The sequence below is a fragment of the Octopus bimaculoides genome, chromosome 18, assembly GCF_001194135.2.
Source record: "Octopus bimaculoides isolate UCB-OBI-ISO-001 chromosome 18, ASM119413v2, whole genome shotgun sequence".
Taxonomy (NCBI): domain Eukaryota; kingdom Metazoa; phylum Mollusca; class Cephalopoda; order Octopoda; family Octopodidae; genus Octopus; species Octopus bimaculoides.
In genome coordinates this window covers 11,549,443-11,563,764 of record NC_068998.1, presented here as the reverse complement: position 1 = coordinate 11,563,764, position 14,322 = coordinate 11,549,443, and the positions used below count along the sequence as shown (strand labels likewise).

The 14,322-nt window shown below is 34.2% G+C and overlaps 1 protein-coding gene across 3 annotated transcripts in view; it reads right to left on the bottom strand.

Moving 5' to 3' along the window:
• Window positions 1-1,306: 1,306 nt before the first annotated feature.
• The window catches only part of LOC106880800 (AP-1 complex subunit mu-1), a 23,579-nt gene continuing 10,563 nt past the window's right edge, over window positions 1,307-14,322 (bottom strand). Inside the window, exons 5-12 of one of the 3 annotated variants that reach the window (XM_014930918.2) lie at window positions 13,772-13,902; window positions 12,558-12,702; window positions 11,122-11,248; window positions 8,805-8,950; window positions 8,220-8,291; window positions 6,498-6,656; window positions 5,224-5,349; window positions 1,307-4,012 (exon numbers count right to left, since the gene is read on the bottom strand). In XM_014930918.2, the coding sequence (XP_014786404.1) occupies window positions 3,914-4,012; window positions 5,224-5,349; window positions 6,498-6,656; window positions 8,220-8,291; window positions 8,805-8,950; window positions 11,122-11,248; window positions 12,558-12,702; window positions 13,772-13,902 (1,005 nt within the window). In that variant the 3' untranslated portion in view covers window positions 1,307-3,913. The remainder of the gene's footprint in view (window positions 4,013-5,223; window positions 5,350-6,497; window positions 6,657-8,219; window positions 8,292-8,804; window positions 8,951-11,121; window positions 11,249-12,557; window positions 12,703-13,771; window positions 13,903-14,322) is intronic. The other 2 variants (XM_014930917.2, XM_014930920.2) reach the window with 2 other exon arrangements.

The following is a 14,322-nucleotide window of genomic DNA, read 5'->3' as shown; positions in this document are numbered from 1 at the left end:
TATATATATATATGTATGTGTGTATGTATATATATATATATATGTGTGTGTGTGTGTATGATATACACAAACACACACATTCATTCAGTGGGTTTCTTGCATATATTACATATATATATATACATGAGTATGTGACACACACACACACATTCATTCATTCATTCATTCAATGGGCTTCTTGCATATATATGTGTGTGTTTTTGTCTTGACATTGTGTGCGAGTTGTAAATGTGTGCCATCATCCTGCAAGTAGTGTCCATTTTCAACCTTCCATGAAAACATGCCTTGGTGATGGGGAAATACCTTACTTGGGAACAGATATACGGCTTGACAGGAACTGCTAAGGCCAGGGGTCACACCAGGTTCCATAGTCTGTTTTGACTTGGTTTCTATAGCTGCATGCCCTTCTTAATACCAGATACTTGTTTTAGCCAACCCAAAAGGATGAAAAGCAAAGTCAGCATCAGCGGAATTTGAACTCAGAACGTAAAGACGGATAAAATGCTTCTGAGCATTTTGCCCGGCATGCTAATGATTCTGCCAGCTCACTGCTCTAACCTATTAGCATTTATTTATTCAGGCCATATCAGGCCCAAATATTCTACCTTCTTATATGTTTAAACTGGCCAGATTCAGCCTCTCACACTTACCCTACAATGTTATTCTAAAAATAAACAATCACTTCCGTCAAAATCTTGAAGCTACATGTTCCTGCATGATTAGTTCAAAACAACAAGCATCACACTTGACAGAGTAATCTAAATACTGAAGGGTTAAACAGCAGATTAGTAATCCTTTCTACTCAAGGCACAAGGCCTGAAATTTGAGGGAACGAGACTAGTCAATTACATCGACCCCCAGCGTTTCACTGGTACTTAATTTATTGACCCCGAAAGGATGAAAAACAAAGTCAACCTCGGCGGAATTTGAACTCAGAATCTAAAGACAGACGAAATGCTGCTAAGCATTTCGCCCGACATGCTAACGATTGTGACAGCTCAGCACCTTACAGCAGATTGATAACGAGATATTTTACTATATCATTCAGTATTAAAAAAAAAAAAAAACGGTAATTAAAAATAATCGAAATAAAGACAATATATTTCAACAGAAATACAGTAACAAAAACGATTAATCAGTAATTACAAAAGAACGTTTTCATTTAGTTATATTATATTCTTTAGAACACGTATCAGTTTCATTCACAGGCCATCTGGAACTATGCAGAAAGAAGACAGACTGAAACAATGGGATAAATGCAGTTAACTGATATCGGTAAGACAGTAATTGAGCGAGAAACTAACACTAAACACTCACAATATTTATTTCACCTTTCTAATATACATGACAGTGATTAAAATGATTGCAATCAGTCATGAAGATTATTATTATTATTATTATTATTATTATTGTCATTTATGATGGCCAGAACATGGGATCAACAGCGCAGGATGATAATGGGGGTTTCCCAAAATAATGGATAGCAAAAGGAAGAAAAAGAAAACAAAAACAAAAAACAAAAAACAACAAAGAAAAACAAAACAAACAAACAAACAAACATGTAACAAAAAAAACTCTCTTAACAAATACATCAGATATGAACAAATGTTGCAATTAATTAAAATAAAATTTTTAATAAACATTGTATGTATCAAACAGCAGAGTTGCTTAAAAAAATCTGGTTTGATTTTTCGCTCTTCACCGATGATAAAATTACTGAATTAGATGGATGCAAGAAGAAGAAGAAGAAGAAAAAAAAAAAGAAATAACATTTTCCATTAACAGTCAATTGAAATATTGAACAACATTAGTTTCTCATAATTAGTTATGATTGCTTCATTCAAATGTAGCTGCAATTAACTCCTCTTTTTCTCTCTCTCACTTGCTCACACACACACTCTCTCTCTATCTCTCTCTCACTTTGTGTCTTTTTTCTCACACTCTCCTCATTCCAAATAAGTTGCAAAACATTGAGAAATAGAGCAACAATAGATTGTCTGGGAACCCGAGCAATTAACAGTTGACTAGTTTTTCAGTAAAAGTTGAACAAGTCAAGTCACAGTTAGAACACCAGAAAAATGCAGCAAAAATTTGAAAAAAAAAATAATAATAAATAAATAAACAAACAAATAAATAAATAAGTTACAAACTTGAAGGGAAAAAATTGATTCCACATAGTGAAATAATTACCCTTATTAATTAGAGATATGTTGTAAAATGATGTCCAACAAAAAAAAAAAAAAAAAGATTTGATCTCATCGTCATTAGTAAACAATCTGCTAATCTTTCAAAGTTCGTTAATTTTAGATTCACTGAAAATCTACAATTTGAATAAGGAGATTTTTTTTTCTTTTTGAAACATACAACATTAACATTAATCTGATGTATTTTATAATTAATGCATTCAGTTCTAAAATACTGACAATATACAGATATTAACCTCATTAACAGTAAAAATAGGTAAAAGTTAACTAAACAACATCTAGTACTACAAAGTTTTGGAGAGCCTGGCCTCAAGTGTCAAGAACTAGCCATAACACTTACTGGCTTTTTAAACATCTGGATGTTGGTAATTGGGGAAGATTAGGGACACTGAAGATGGAACAGTGGTCGATGAGTGATTGTGGCAGTCTTTTTCACTAAACAAGACAATATAAATAAATTGGATCTTAGAGAAGTAGATTCTGAGAGCAGACTGCACCAGAAATAGGCTCCCTCTGAAAATCTATCTTGTTTGTTATCTTGGAAGATTATTTAAATTTCAGTCAGACAAAAATCTGTCCTATTGCGAAAAAATTACAGATGTGGAAAATGGACTGGAAAGTGATAAAACCGTGACAGAATGGTGGCATAGAAGAACTGATTCTCTGGGTTTCTCTTGTATTCATGCTCTTTTCAAAAGGAATAAAGATAAGTCATATATTTAATAAAAAAAATTAAAAAAAGTAAAAAAATAATAGGAAAAACAGAAACAAGCAATATCTGTTCGCCTTCAGATTTGCTTACTTTGTACCGAAAGAAAATGAGAAAGAAAAAAAAACTCAGTATTAAGTAAATACTAAAGTTTTCAGTAGACTGACTTGTTCTAATTGTAGTAAATATTATCAACAATATATTCTGATTTAAATTGAACTAAATTTGAAACCTAACAGAACAACAGAGAGAGAAAGTAAAAAAAAAAAAAAAACGGTAAAGAAAGAAAGAAAATATGTTTTACAACTCAGCTACTTTGTAATCACTGAAAAACAAACTGATCAAGTTTAAGATTAAATTAAAAAGTAACTGATAACAAAAAGAAGGTGTCTACTTTCAAAAGTTCAGTAAATATCATTGATAAAAACTAGTCATGTGTTCATAAAGTTTTAAACAAAAGAGTGAGTGTATCTGCGTGTATGGGAGTATATGTGTGTGTGTGTGTGTATGTGATTGTCTGTCTGTGTGTGTGAGTGAAAACATGGAAGTATCTAATGTAAAATATAACCAATGGAAAAATTAATTTATTTTTAAAAGGAAAAAAAAAATAAACAAACAAAAACAATAAATTCATAAATTATATAGATAGTTAAGGTTTTAATTTATTTTTTAAAATAATTTGTCTAGATAAAAAAAAAAAAAAGGTAATTGAATAATCTGAATGAAATTAATAATTGAGTTCACAAACATATACATATAAAAACGCATGGATATTCAACGAGGTTTACACGACCTGTTGAACTTTTCCCTAACTGTAAATAATGTCAGATAGAAGCAGCGGCAATATGTATCTGTGCCAATATTCATATGGATCGTTACAATATTGATTGCACTCTATCAACATCTCATTCCCTTTTCCAATCTGTTAGTGAGTTTGTTTTGTTTGTTTGTTTTTTTTTGTTTGATTTTTTTTTTGTTTTTGTTTTTTGTTTCTCATTCATTAATTGGTACGTAATTGGTAGTCTCCGTTTTGGGTGATATAACGCACCCATGGTAGAGCTTGGTAACCACTCTTCTCAATGATTTTCAAGTAGCGTACCTGAAAGTAGGAAAGAGAGAAAATTTTTACGTGGTCTTCGATCAAACAAGCTGGCATTCATGTTAACTGGAAGCAAGTTTCATGTATGCAAATATGTGTGTGTGTGTGTGTAATAGTCATTTGATGCCCATGTTCCATGTTGACATTGGTTGGAGGGATTGACAAAGATCTAAGGAACCCCAAGAACTACTTCATGCTCCAGTGTCTGCTTTGGCACAGTTTCTATGGCTGGATGCCCTTCCTAATGCTAACCACATTGAAGCCTGTACTGGGTTTGCTTTTCATTCCACCAGCATTGAGATGCCATGCAGCTTACAAGATTAAGAATAGTCTATGTTAAGAGAAGAGGGATTAAATTATGAAGAGGGATTAAATTATGAAGAGGGATTAAATTATAGTGCCTAAAATGTCCACCAGTCACACATCCCACCATCCACCTGCATATTCAATTATGTTACAAGCTGTCAGCCCTTTGCATATTTATTGTCCTCAATACTCACAAAGCATTTATTTTCCCAAAATAAAATTTTAAAAAATATTTCCATCGTGCTACAACTGAAAAGCTACCATTTTCTAGTTGATGAATTATTTGGAGTAGTTTAACCCTAGGTCATAACCAGCTCAGCCATAACAATCATTATTTTTTCTTTTCAGAGGAGTGTATATGGGACTATGTGATCCAATGAGAACTTTGCTGTCCCAAGGCAGTAGAGTTTGATTTGAAGGAATTTCAACTGCTTTTTCTAGCAAGAAAAAGTGACCATAAATATTGTAAACTATAGAAGCTATAAAATATCTTTGATGAATTGTTCATGATAAACAACTTTCCTAGAACCATTCAAATAATTTGTTATGGTTTGGTACTTCCTCTTCAGTATAGACACATATTTTGCAATGATTTTGCACATAAAAAATGTTCATGTCTATAAAAAAAATCAAATGATAAAATGCAAGAAATTGAATGATTATTTTCATAATGTAGATATTTGTTGAAAGGCATACTGTTCTTCCAATTATATTCACAACTAGATTCATAAATAACAAATTCTATTTTGAATGAAGCACAACGTTTGTGAAGTTAAAAGTATTAATAAATGCTCATTATCTACCCTCATCAATTCTATTTGATAATGATTTGAGAATGACTTGAGAATGGCTTAAGATTATATTTTGTGCACCATAAGTAAGTTATTTGAAATTTTGCCACTTACCTGTATTCCTGAAACTGTAAAATAAGGAATTTCAAATTTGACTTGTATAGGGGGCTTGCCTTCTGAGTCTTCTCCAATAACACTTGGGAGACCAAAGTGAGCTCTCATCAAATATTCTTTCCCACCCTGAAATGTATAACAGCAGCACTTTAGTAAATGATGCACAACTAAACATAATTGTAATAATTTGTATTTTAGGCAGAACACAGTGTAAATCAATGGTAGTAATAGATTGACAGACATATTTAACCCTTTAGCATATATATATATATAATGGCCAAATCCGGCCCAAATATTCTATCTGTTTTATGTTCAAACAAACAAGATCTTGCGTATCACACTTACCCTACAATGTCATTCTAAAAATAAACAATTGCATCACTGAAATCTCAAAGGTACAAGATAATGCAAGTTTAATTCAAAGCAACGTGAATAAACAAGCATTACATTTGACTGCTAAAGGGTTGCTGTCTAGCAAAGTGAATCTATGAGGAAATGAGAGAAATTATAGCAGTACAAGGTGATAAGCAGAATGCATCGACAGTTGGATAACCTAAAACAACTAATAATAATAATAATAATATTGTAAAATGAATGAAGCAGTGTAGTAGAAGTTTGACAGAAGATAGTGAAACCATTACAGCTGTTAGGAAATGACAGTAAAAATGACATTGATAGATGGATACTATCTTTACCTAATATAAAACAACGCATCTTAATCATTGGACAGCTGTGATTAACAGATTAAATGGCGAGCAGAATAAAGTTTGAATAAAAGCCTTCTTTGAACTGGTTTATGACAGATTGGCAACAGGAAAAGCATCCAGCCATCAAAAATCTGCCTCAACAAATTCCAAGTGACCCATGCAAACATGCTTTCCATGATAGAATGGGTTGGACGATTTGACTGAGGACTGGTGAACCGGATGGCAACACCAGGCTCCAATCTAATTTGGCAGAGTTTCTACAGCTGGATGCCCTTCCTAATGCCAACCACTCCGAGAAAGTAGTGGGTGCTTTTACGTGCCACCGGCACAAAGGCCAGTCAGGCGGTACTGGCAATGGCTGTGCTCAAAATGGTGCATTTTACGTGCTACCTGCACAGGAGCCAGTCCAGTGGCACTGGCACGATCTCGCTTGAATGTCTTTACACGTGCTACCGGCACAAGTGCCAGATGATGATGATGATGATGATGATGATGATGATTACATGCTTTGCTGTTTCCTAATGCAGAACAAAAAAAAAAGTAAGATCAAAATACATCAATACTCACGGGAAAAGATTTTATTGTCCAGATAACAGCATTTAATTCTGGGGTATATTTGCAGCTTCCAACAGTAGTCTTGAATTTAGGGGAGTCAGCATCTTGTGGGACTGGAATGATGATTTCCACATTGTTCGCTGTGGAACGGCGCTTGAACTGACTTTTAGCCTTTTAAACATAACCAAACGATTCATGAAACGATCACTTTAACGAATTTTAAATCACTGATTCAAAACCAACTTATTACATCATATCACAGACAACAAGAAAGAACATGGACTTGATCATAACACATTAACTGATGTTCTTCAGCACTTGGTGGTGGTGGTGGAGTATCTCACAGCCATGTTGGAGGCTATTAGAGGCTATTAATGTTAGTTATTTTTGTTTCTATGTGGGGATTTTTAAAGATTTTTGGGGGATTAAGTAGGAGGAATGTGGTTATAATTTTGCTTTAGGAAGCTGTTGTAGTTGTGTTCTGAAGTTCTCTGTATTTCTGGGTGTTTGAAGGTGAAACTGCTCAAGATGAAGCTTGCTACAGCAACAAACAGTACTTCTCTCACCTATTCAGGTGGGCTTTTATTTTCAGCAATTTTGTTTTGTTGATTATGATGCATAGTGAGATGTTTGGTATAGTTTATAGTGAATTGTGAGTTATTGTAGACTAACAGAAAATTCATGATGAATCTAATGTATTGTTTCTACACCACTGTTAGAATTTCTTTCTACTAGGTAAATACTACACTCTCGGAGTGGTTGGCATTAGGAAGGGCATTCAGCTGTAGAAACTCTGCCAAATCAGATTAGAGCCTGGTGTAGCTATCTGGTTCACCAGTCCTCAATCAAATCGTCCAACCCATGCTAGCATGGAAAGCGGACGTTAAATGATGATGATGATGATGTTATTATTCTAAGTATGTTAAGGCGGTGAGCTGGCAGAATCATTAGCATGCTGGGCAAAATACAAAATGATATTTCATCTGTCTTTACGTTGAGTTCAAATTCTGCTGAGGTCAACTCTGCCTTTCATCCTTTTTTGGGGGTGATAAATTAAGTACCAGTGAAACACTGGGGGTCGATGTAATCAACTAGTCCCCTTCCCCCAAAATTTCAGGCCTTGTGCCTTTAGTAGAAAGGATTATTCTAAGTATATCCCTGCAATGTGTATTGTGAATGTGGAAGCACACTATCTAACTCCTAGTATGCGTGGTGTATTTATGTTGTTGAGTGTGATGGTTAATTATATATGATGGTCTTAAGGGTGCTGGTAAGGAGAGAAAACATTGAATTTTGCAGGTGCTAATTTAATAGTATACAATATGTCGGGGTTGACTAACTGAATCTCATCAATTCATTGAAGTTATAAGGAAATTTCACTGATATTTTAATTTGAATATGAACACTTTAGTACAGGTAATTTCCAGAATGTTGGTATTAAAACGTATTAAAAGGGTTAACATTGCCTCTATATCTGAGTCCCTACTGATTCAAGTCACTTTTAATATTAATACTTTTAATCTTGCATCCACACATACCTACAATTAAATAAAACAAAATAAGCGATCATATTTATAACATTACAAATAGCACAACAGTCAAATGACTCAAACATATTCTGCTCTTCTAGATGTGCGAGTTATAGGTATCCCTGGAAAGGAATATGCTGTAGAATATATTACAATGTAATTTAATAAGTGTTTCAAAACCAAACCAAATTAAATATCATCTTACTTTAATCATATATTCGACACGGCTATGGACGTGACGCTCAATCACAGACTCAACCCAAATCAGAGGTTTCACCTGGAAAACAGACAAGTGAATTGATCTTCAGGTTTTATAAAACATGCAAGGAGATAAGAGGATAATTATTCATCATACTGAAATTTTATTTTGAAGCAGAGTGTAATGATAAAACAAATAGAAAAATATTTCTCGATTAACTAATTACAATCTTGTTAGATTGTAATTAAGATTATGAAAATCATAATTTGATACATTAAAGTCACCATGTGTAAATACTTGAAACGTCAACATCACAGCAAAAAACCATGTTTATTGACATAAACTGAACAATGATGATGATGGTGGCATATGTATAAGTGTGTCTAAAACCTATTTTTCAAGTAAGGATCTTGTCTTCCATGTGATTTCGAAGCCATGAAGCGAATGAGCAACTTATTGACAGGAGAAATGTCAACAAGAACACCATACGAACAAACAACATGACTTTCAAATAAGCAAGAGCGGATGTAAACAAACAGGCTAAAAACAAGAAAGAGAAACATGAAACACAAAAAAAAAGATGATATTTACATGAGTGGTTAAGCGGTAAGACATAAGTTCGAATTCTCCATCTGGTGGAATGAAGGAGATGGTGCGATCATTTTCAAATCTTGACAACCGAACGCATTGATGGAATTTCACATCTTCCAGCTCCACAGACTTGCTTTTTCCTCCTACATTGGGTGTTAATGAAGAAAAATAAATTAAAAAGACAAAATCGAGCCTTAAAACTAACAGGAGACCCTTCCACATCGGAATTAACTTTACACACATACACATGCACACATACATATACAAGCACAGTTACATGGTTAAAAATTTTAGTCTGCAACCACACACACCATTTCAGGTTCAGTCTCTCTGCATGCCACCGTGAGCAAGCGTCCTCTACTGTAACCCCTAGCCAACCAATGCCTTAAGGGTGAACTTGGTAGATGGAAACAAAGTGGAAGTGTGTTGTGTGTGTGTGTACATGCGTGTGTCTTTGGGTTTGTTCCCATCACTTCTTGGCAACTGGCGTTGGTTTGCTTACATCCCTGTTACCAAGTGGTTTGGCAAGACACTGATGGCTTAAGGATCAGTCTTAAAAATAAGTAGTGAGGTGGTTGATTTGTTCAATTAAAACATTCATGGTAATGTCCCAATGACTGAAACAAGCAAATACACACACACACACATATCAAAAAGTCAAAGCTCCATATATTTGTCATCTCTCTTTCTTTTTTATTTCCCCTCACCCTCTTCAGTAATTTCTCAGATTTGTATTTTAATGTAACAAATATTAAATAATTCTTTATTAAAATCAATATACTCATTAACGTTTTTGCTTTCCTTCCCACCTGAGATTTTCTATTAAATAAACACAAACTTTCCTGTAAGCTGATCCGTTTTATTAAGAAGTAATTTAGCGAATATGAGTTCAAGTCACAGGCATGGCTGTATGGTTAAGAAGTTTGCTTCCCCACTATATGGTTGCGGGTTCAGTCCCACTGTGTGGCGTCTTGGTCAAGTATCTTTTACTACAGTCTCAAACTGACCAAAGCTTTGTGAAACAGAAATTGAGAGAAGCCTGTCTTGCATGCATGAGAGTTGATGTCTCCTCGTCTTGACAATGTATGACAGCTGCAAATGAGTATCACTGTCAAACAGCATCCATTTTCAATCTTCCATGGAAGCAGGTGAAATTTGGAGACAGGAAAGGTACCCACAGGTAGAAAATCTACTTCAAGAAATTCCATCCGACTCATGCAGATATGGAAAAGTTGATGTTAAAACAATGAAATGATAATAACTCTAAACATATAAAAGATATCTGTCCGAGTGGATACTTATCTGTGTGAGATGCTTCTCTTTTATGTGATTGACTAGTGAAGCATGTTATATCAAATTTACATGGATTATCTTTAGTTCCTTTGTACAAAAAACGGTTACAGGAGAGTTATAAAAACTAGAATAATACAGAATTTAACATCTTATTGCACTGACAATTAATTTTATGAATTTCAAATAGTAAAAACACACTTTAATAACATTAAAATATTTTGTCAACAGAATTGAACACTAAAGATTTCTTTAACTCAAATACCACATGACCTCAGACACAACTATATTTACGTCATATATAAACAAACATAAGTTTGTTTTTTGAAGCATTGAAATGTATTGTAGAACAAGTAGAAGAATAAATTTTTTTCAATACGTAAATATTGAACAGTATATATATATATATATAAAAGATAAAATCTTTTTAAGAGCAGAAAAGTTTGCTGGCAATCAGCCATGAGGTTCAGTATTTACGTGTTGAAAAAAAATTATCTTTCTACTTGTTCTACAACTATATTTTTATTCATAGTTCCACTTTGCTATGGAATCTCTCATATCAAAATAAGATATACAGAATGAATTAAACATGAACTGTTGCACATTAGCCATGATGACCCAAGACATCTGGGTACTTTCATCAGAGGTTGACTACAAAGTAAAATACAGTTATCAGAGTGCTTTTGCTGTTTAGAACATCAACTTGTACTAACCAGTCAATAATATCAACTGATAATTAAGTAGACTGAACTCGCAAGAGTGTGTTAGACATAGACATAATGCAATGCAGGAGATGAGGTATCGAATTTCATTGTTTTGGACATTAATCTGGCAGCCACTTTAGCACATAAAGTCTCATACAAGAGAGGTTCATATAAAATCTCACAATAAGATCTTTTCAAGTGAGAAAAGTAGACTACTTTCTTCAAAGCTGCATGCAAATCAGACAAAGAGATTACACACAGCACTAAGTTTCAAAACCAGTAACACAAGACATGACAACCAAGAATATGCTGTAAAAACTTACTTCCAGTACTCTCAAAGAGCACTTTATCGTTGAGACCAAGTCGAAGCTCTGGCATCCCAGACAGATAAACTCGCATCTTGATGCAGCCAACAATTTCACTACGCAAAACATTGCCGTTAGCACTCACCTAATGAATGAAAATTAAGAGTATTGACAAACTCTTCAAAAACTGTTTGGGAGAATTTTCAACTAAATAGAGAACACATAGTTTTTAATTTACACCAAATTTTTTACCGTTTAGCATTGGTGAAACGGGTTACATCTATTCTTTATCTGAAGTAGGTAGTTTCTACGCAGAAAGTCAACATTTCCCTCAAGTTTTCTATTGGTATACCAGTGTGATCTTTTGGAGAGGTATCCGTTACTAGTTTGTCTTGAATCACCGAATGCTTCATTGGTTGGGACTTTGGTAAACAGACTTATCACATCTAGACTAACCATCTGGTTGGATCCAATGGGAGTATCTTTGATCAATTCTGTGAAGTGAGTGGAATTCTTCATATACGATGTTGACTTACCTGCTAATGGACTGATTATATCCACAAGGAAGCAATTCAATGGATGACATGCCGAACCTCTACAGCTCACTATAGGTCTTAATGGAATACAATACCATCCTTATGAATCTTAGGGAGACCATACATGTGTGGTAGCTTACTGTAATGTTGGGTCAGTTGTCTGCACTTCATTGGTATGAAGTGATCCTAGTTCTTCATTAAGATCTGTGACAACTTCCTCTCTGTTTTCAGAGTTGGGTCTTTCTTTCTTTTGCTGTAGCTACTATCACTTATGAGACTTGCCAATTTTTCCAAGTATCCAGACTTGTTCAGCACCACTGTAGGATTTCCCTTGTCCACTGGAAGTATTATGATGGAACTATCAATCTGTAATGTTTTAATAGCAAACTTTTCTTCCTTAGTGATGTTTGGTTTGGGAAATTTCGCTTTCTCTAGTACCTGTCTCACTTTCCACCTTAGTTCATCTGCCTGAGCTTTTGGTATCTTTATGGCTACCTCCTCAATAGGGACTATTATGTCCAAATATGGAATATGCTTGGTAGAGTTCCAATCAATTCACAGGTTTGTAAGGAAGAGATTTAGATGTGTCTATTTGTGGGACATCAGTTTTCTTGTTTTGTGTTAGATAAGTATTGAAGCAAAGACATGATTTCACTATTTTCACTCTTCATAACAGGACGACACTCTAGTCACAACAAACTGTAGTGAAGCCATTTACGGATGATTGTGATCATCCACTAATACATCATTTCAAATTTTTCAGATGCAACCACAAATATTTCGTTACTTCAGTTTTTTGGTCAGATGATTGTAGAATATAGAAAATGACAAAATCTGGTTCTAATGACATGTCTGTAAATAAAAATTTGTGTTAAAATTTTCCATGTTAATATAGAGAAAGAAAACTGGAATGTTTACCAATAAATTGACCGATTCAATCACATCCAGGAAAACCTCATTCTTCCTGTATTTGATTCCCTCTGATCTCCATGATACTGCGTTAGTGACAGCCATTGGAGGTCGGGGGGCAATCTCCAGTTTGTGGCCTTCTTGAGTGATATACCTGTTTTGCAAAGTAAAAAAAAAAGAAAAAGGGCTTTCTTACAATATGCAGTGTAAAGGGAGAGAAAACATCGATTAATAGTGAAAGAACAAACAATGACTTCTATTGGTTTAACACTGAATGATGGAAGAAATGTCTGTCTATCCAAGCTGGATCCTATGCAAGATATCGTGAAATATCTACTCACTACTTACACCAATTTCAACACATACAATCGTAATTATAGCTGAAGGCCTTCCAGCCACTAAACTCTCAATCTTAATGTAAAAATGTCATCTCTAGTCAATTAGTTTAAATCAAACAGAATAAAACAGTTTGAGGAAACTACTGATGGTCTGCAGTGGTAAAAATCAGTTTGTGTGCTGTAAAAAGAAAATACTTTAACATTTTGTGGTAGGGCCTGAACATTCTTTTCCATTTACTGAAAGGTCTAACATGAAACATCAGTCTTCTAACAGCACACGAGCTAATTTTATTTTGGGAATATATCGAATAAAACAGAGTTATGTACCTTACAAAAAAAAACTATTTGTAACTCGTAAAACGTAATTCTTAATAAGTAATTCTATTTTAAAAGAGTTAAACAATTATAAACCATCTTTATATATCCGGGCCCACTGCTTGCTTATTTCCAGTTCCCATACTGTTCAGTAAGTGAGAGATAAATTTATCGTTGGAGAGGTTTCCGGTCTTACTGCAGGTAAGCAATTCCCACAGAAGAAATCGAACATTACTCGTCAAATCAATAGTACTGCTACTGGTTGGAGTGGTCAGTATTTCCTAACCTGTAGTACATATTTTACACTCGGGTAGATAAGGTCATTTGAGAGTTTTACAGGGACAGGATATGAGATGATAACCTCCATGTTGGCTCTCTGTCAAATCAAAACCTAATAACTCAGCTATCCATCTCCATCTCTCTCTCTCTTCCTCATGTGTCTCATTCAAATCATTCTTTTTATCTCAAAATCTTGTTATCTATTTCCTGCAGGGAATCCTTAAACAATTATCTTGTCATGTTGTTGAGACAGACGACTCTAAAGAAACTAAAAAACAGTTTCATACTTACTCCTGTAATATTTTACTATCTGTGGTCTGGGGATAACCAAAATCCATTATTTCATCCAAAAGCTCATAAATAACTACAAAATTATCACGGATACTTTCTTCTTCTAGTTCTTTAAAATATTCAGCAAAAATCTGGGGGGGAAAAAAACAAAACAAAACAAAACCCAATCAATTCGAGATAGAAATGTAATTTTATGAAACAATGAGTGCAGAGTAAAGAATTAATTGATTAAAGTTTGAATGTAAGTAATTAGTGGTGTAATTGGTTACCAGGTAAGTGACAGGCACCGAGCTCAAGTCCCATCAGTAGACTTCTTTTTCTATGCTGTCTTAGACTGGATTAAACTGTCATCATCATTTTAATGACCTTTTGACCATGCTCATGTGGGTCACACAGAATTTTCTGTGGCTGGACGTCCCACCTGTTGCTGACCCTCACCTAGTTCCAAGTAAAGTAATATTTCCCCACTAGCCAGACATGTCTGGTTTTAGTCAACTGACAGTGGCCATACTTCAGCAATATAATTCATTGTATTTTATATATATATATAT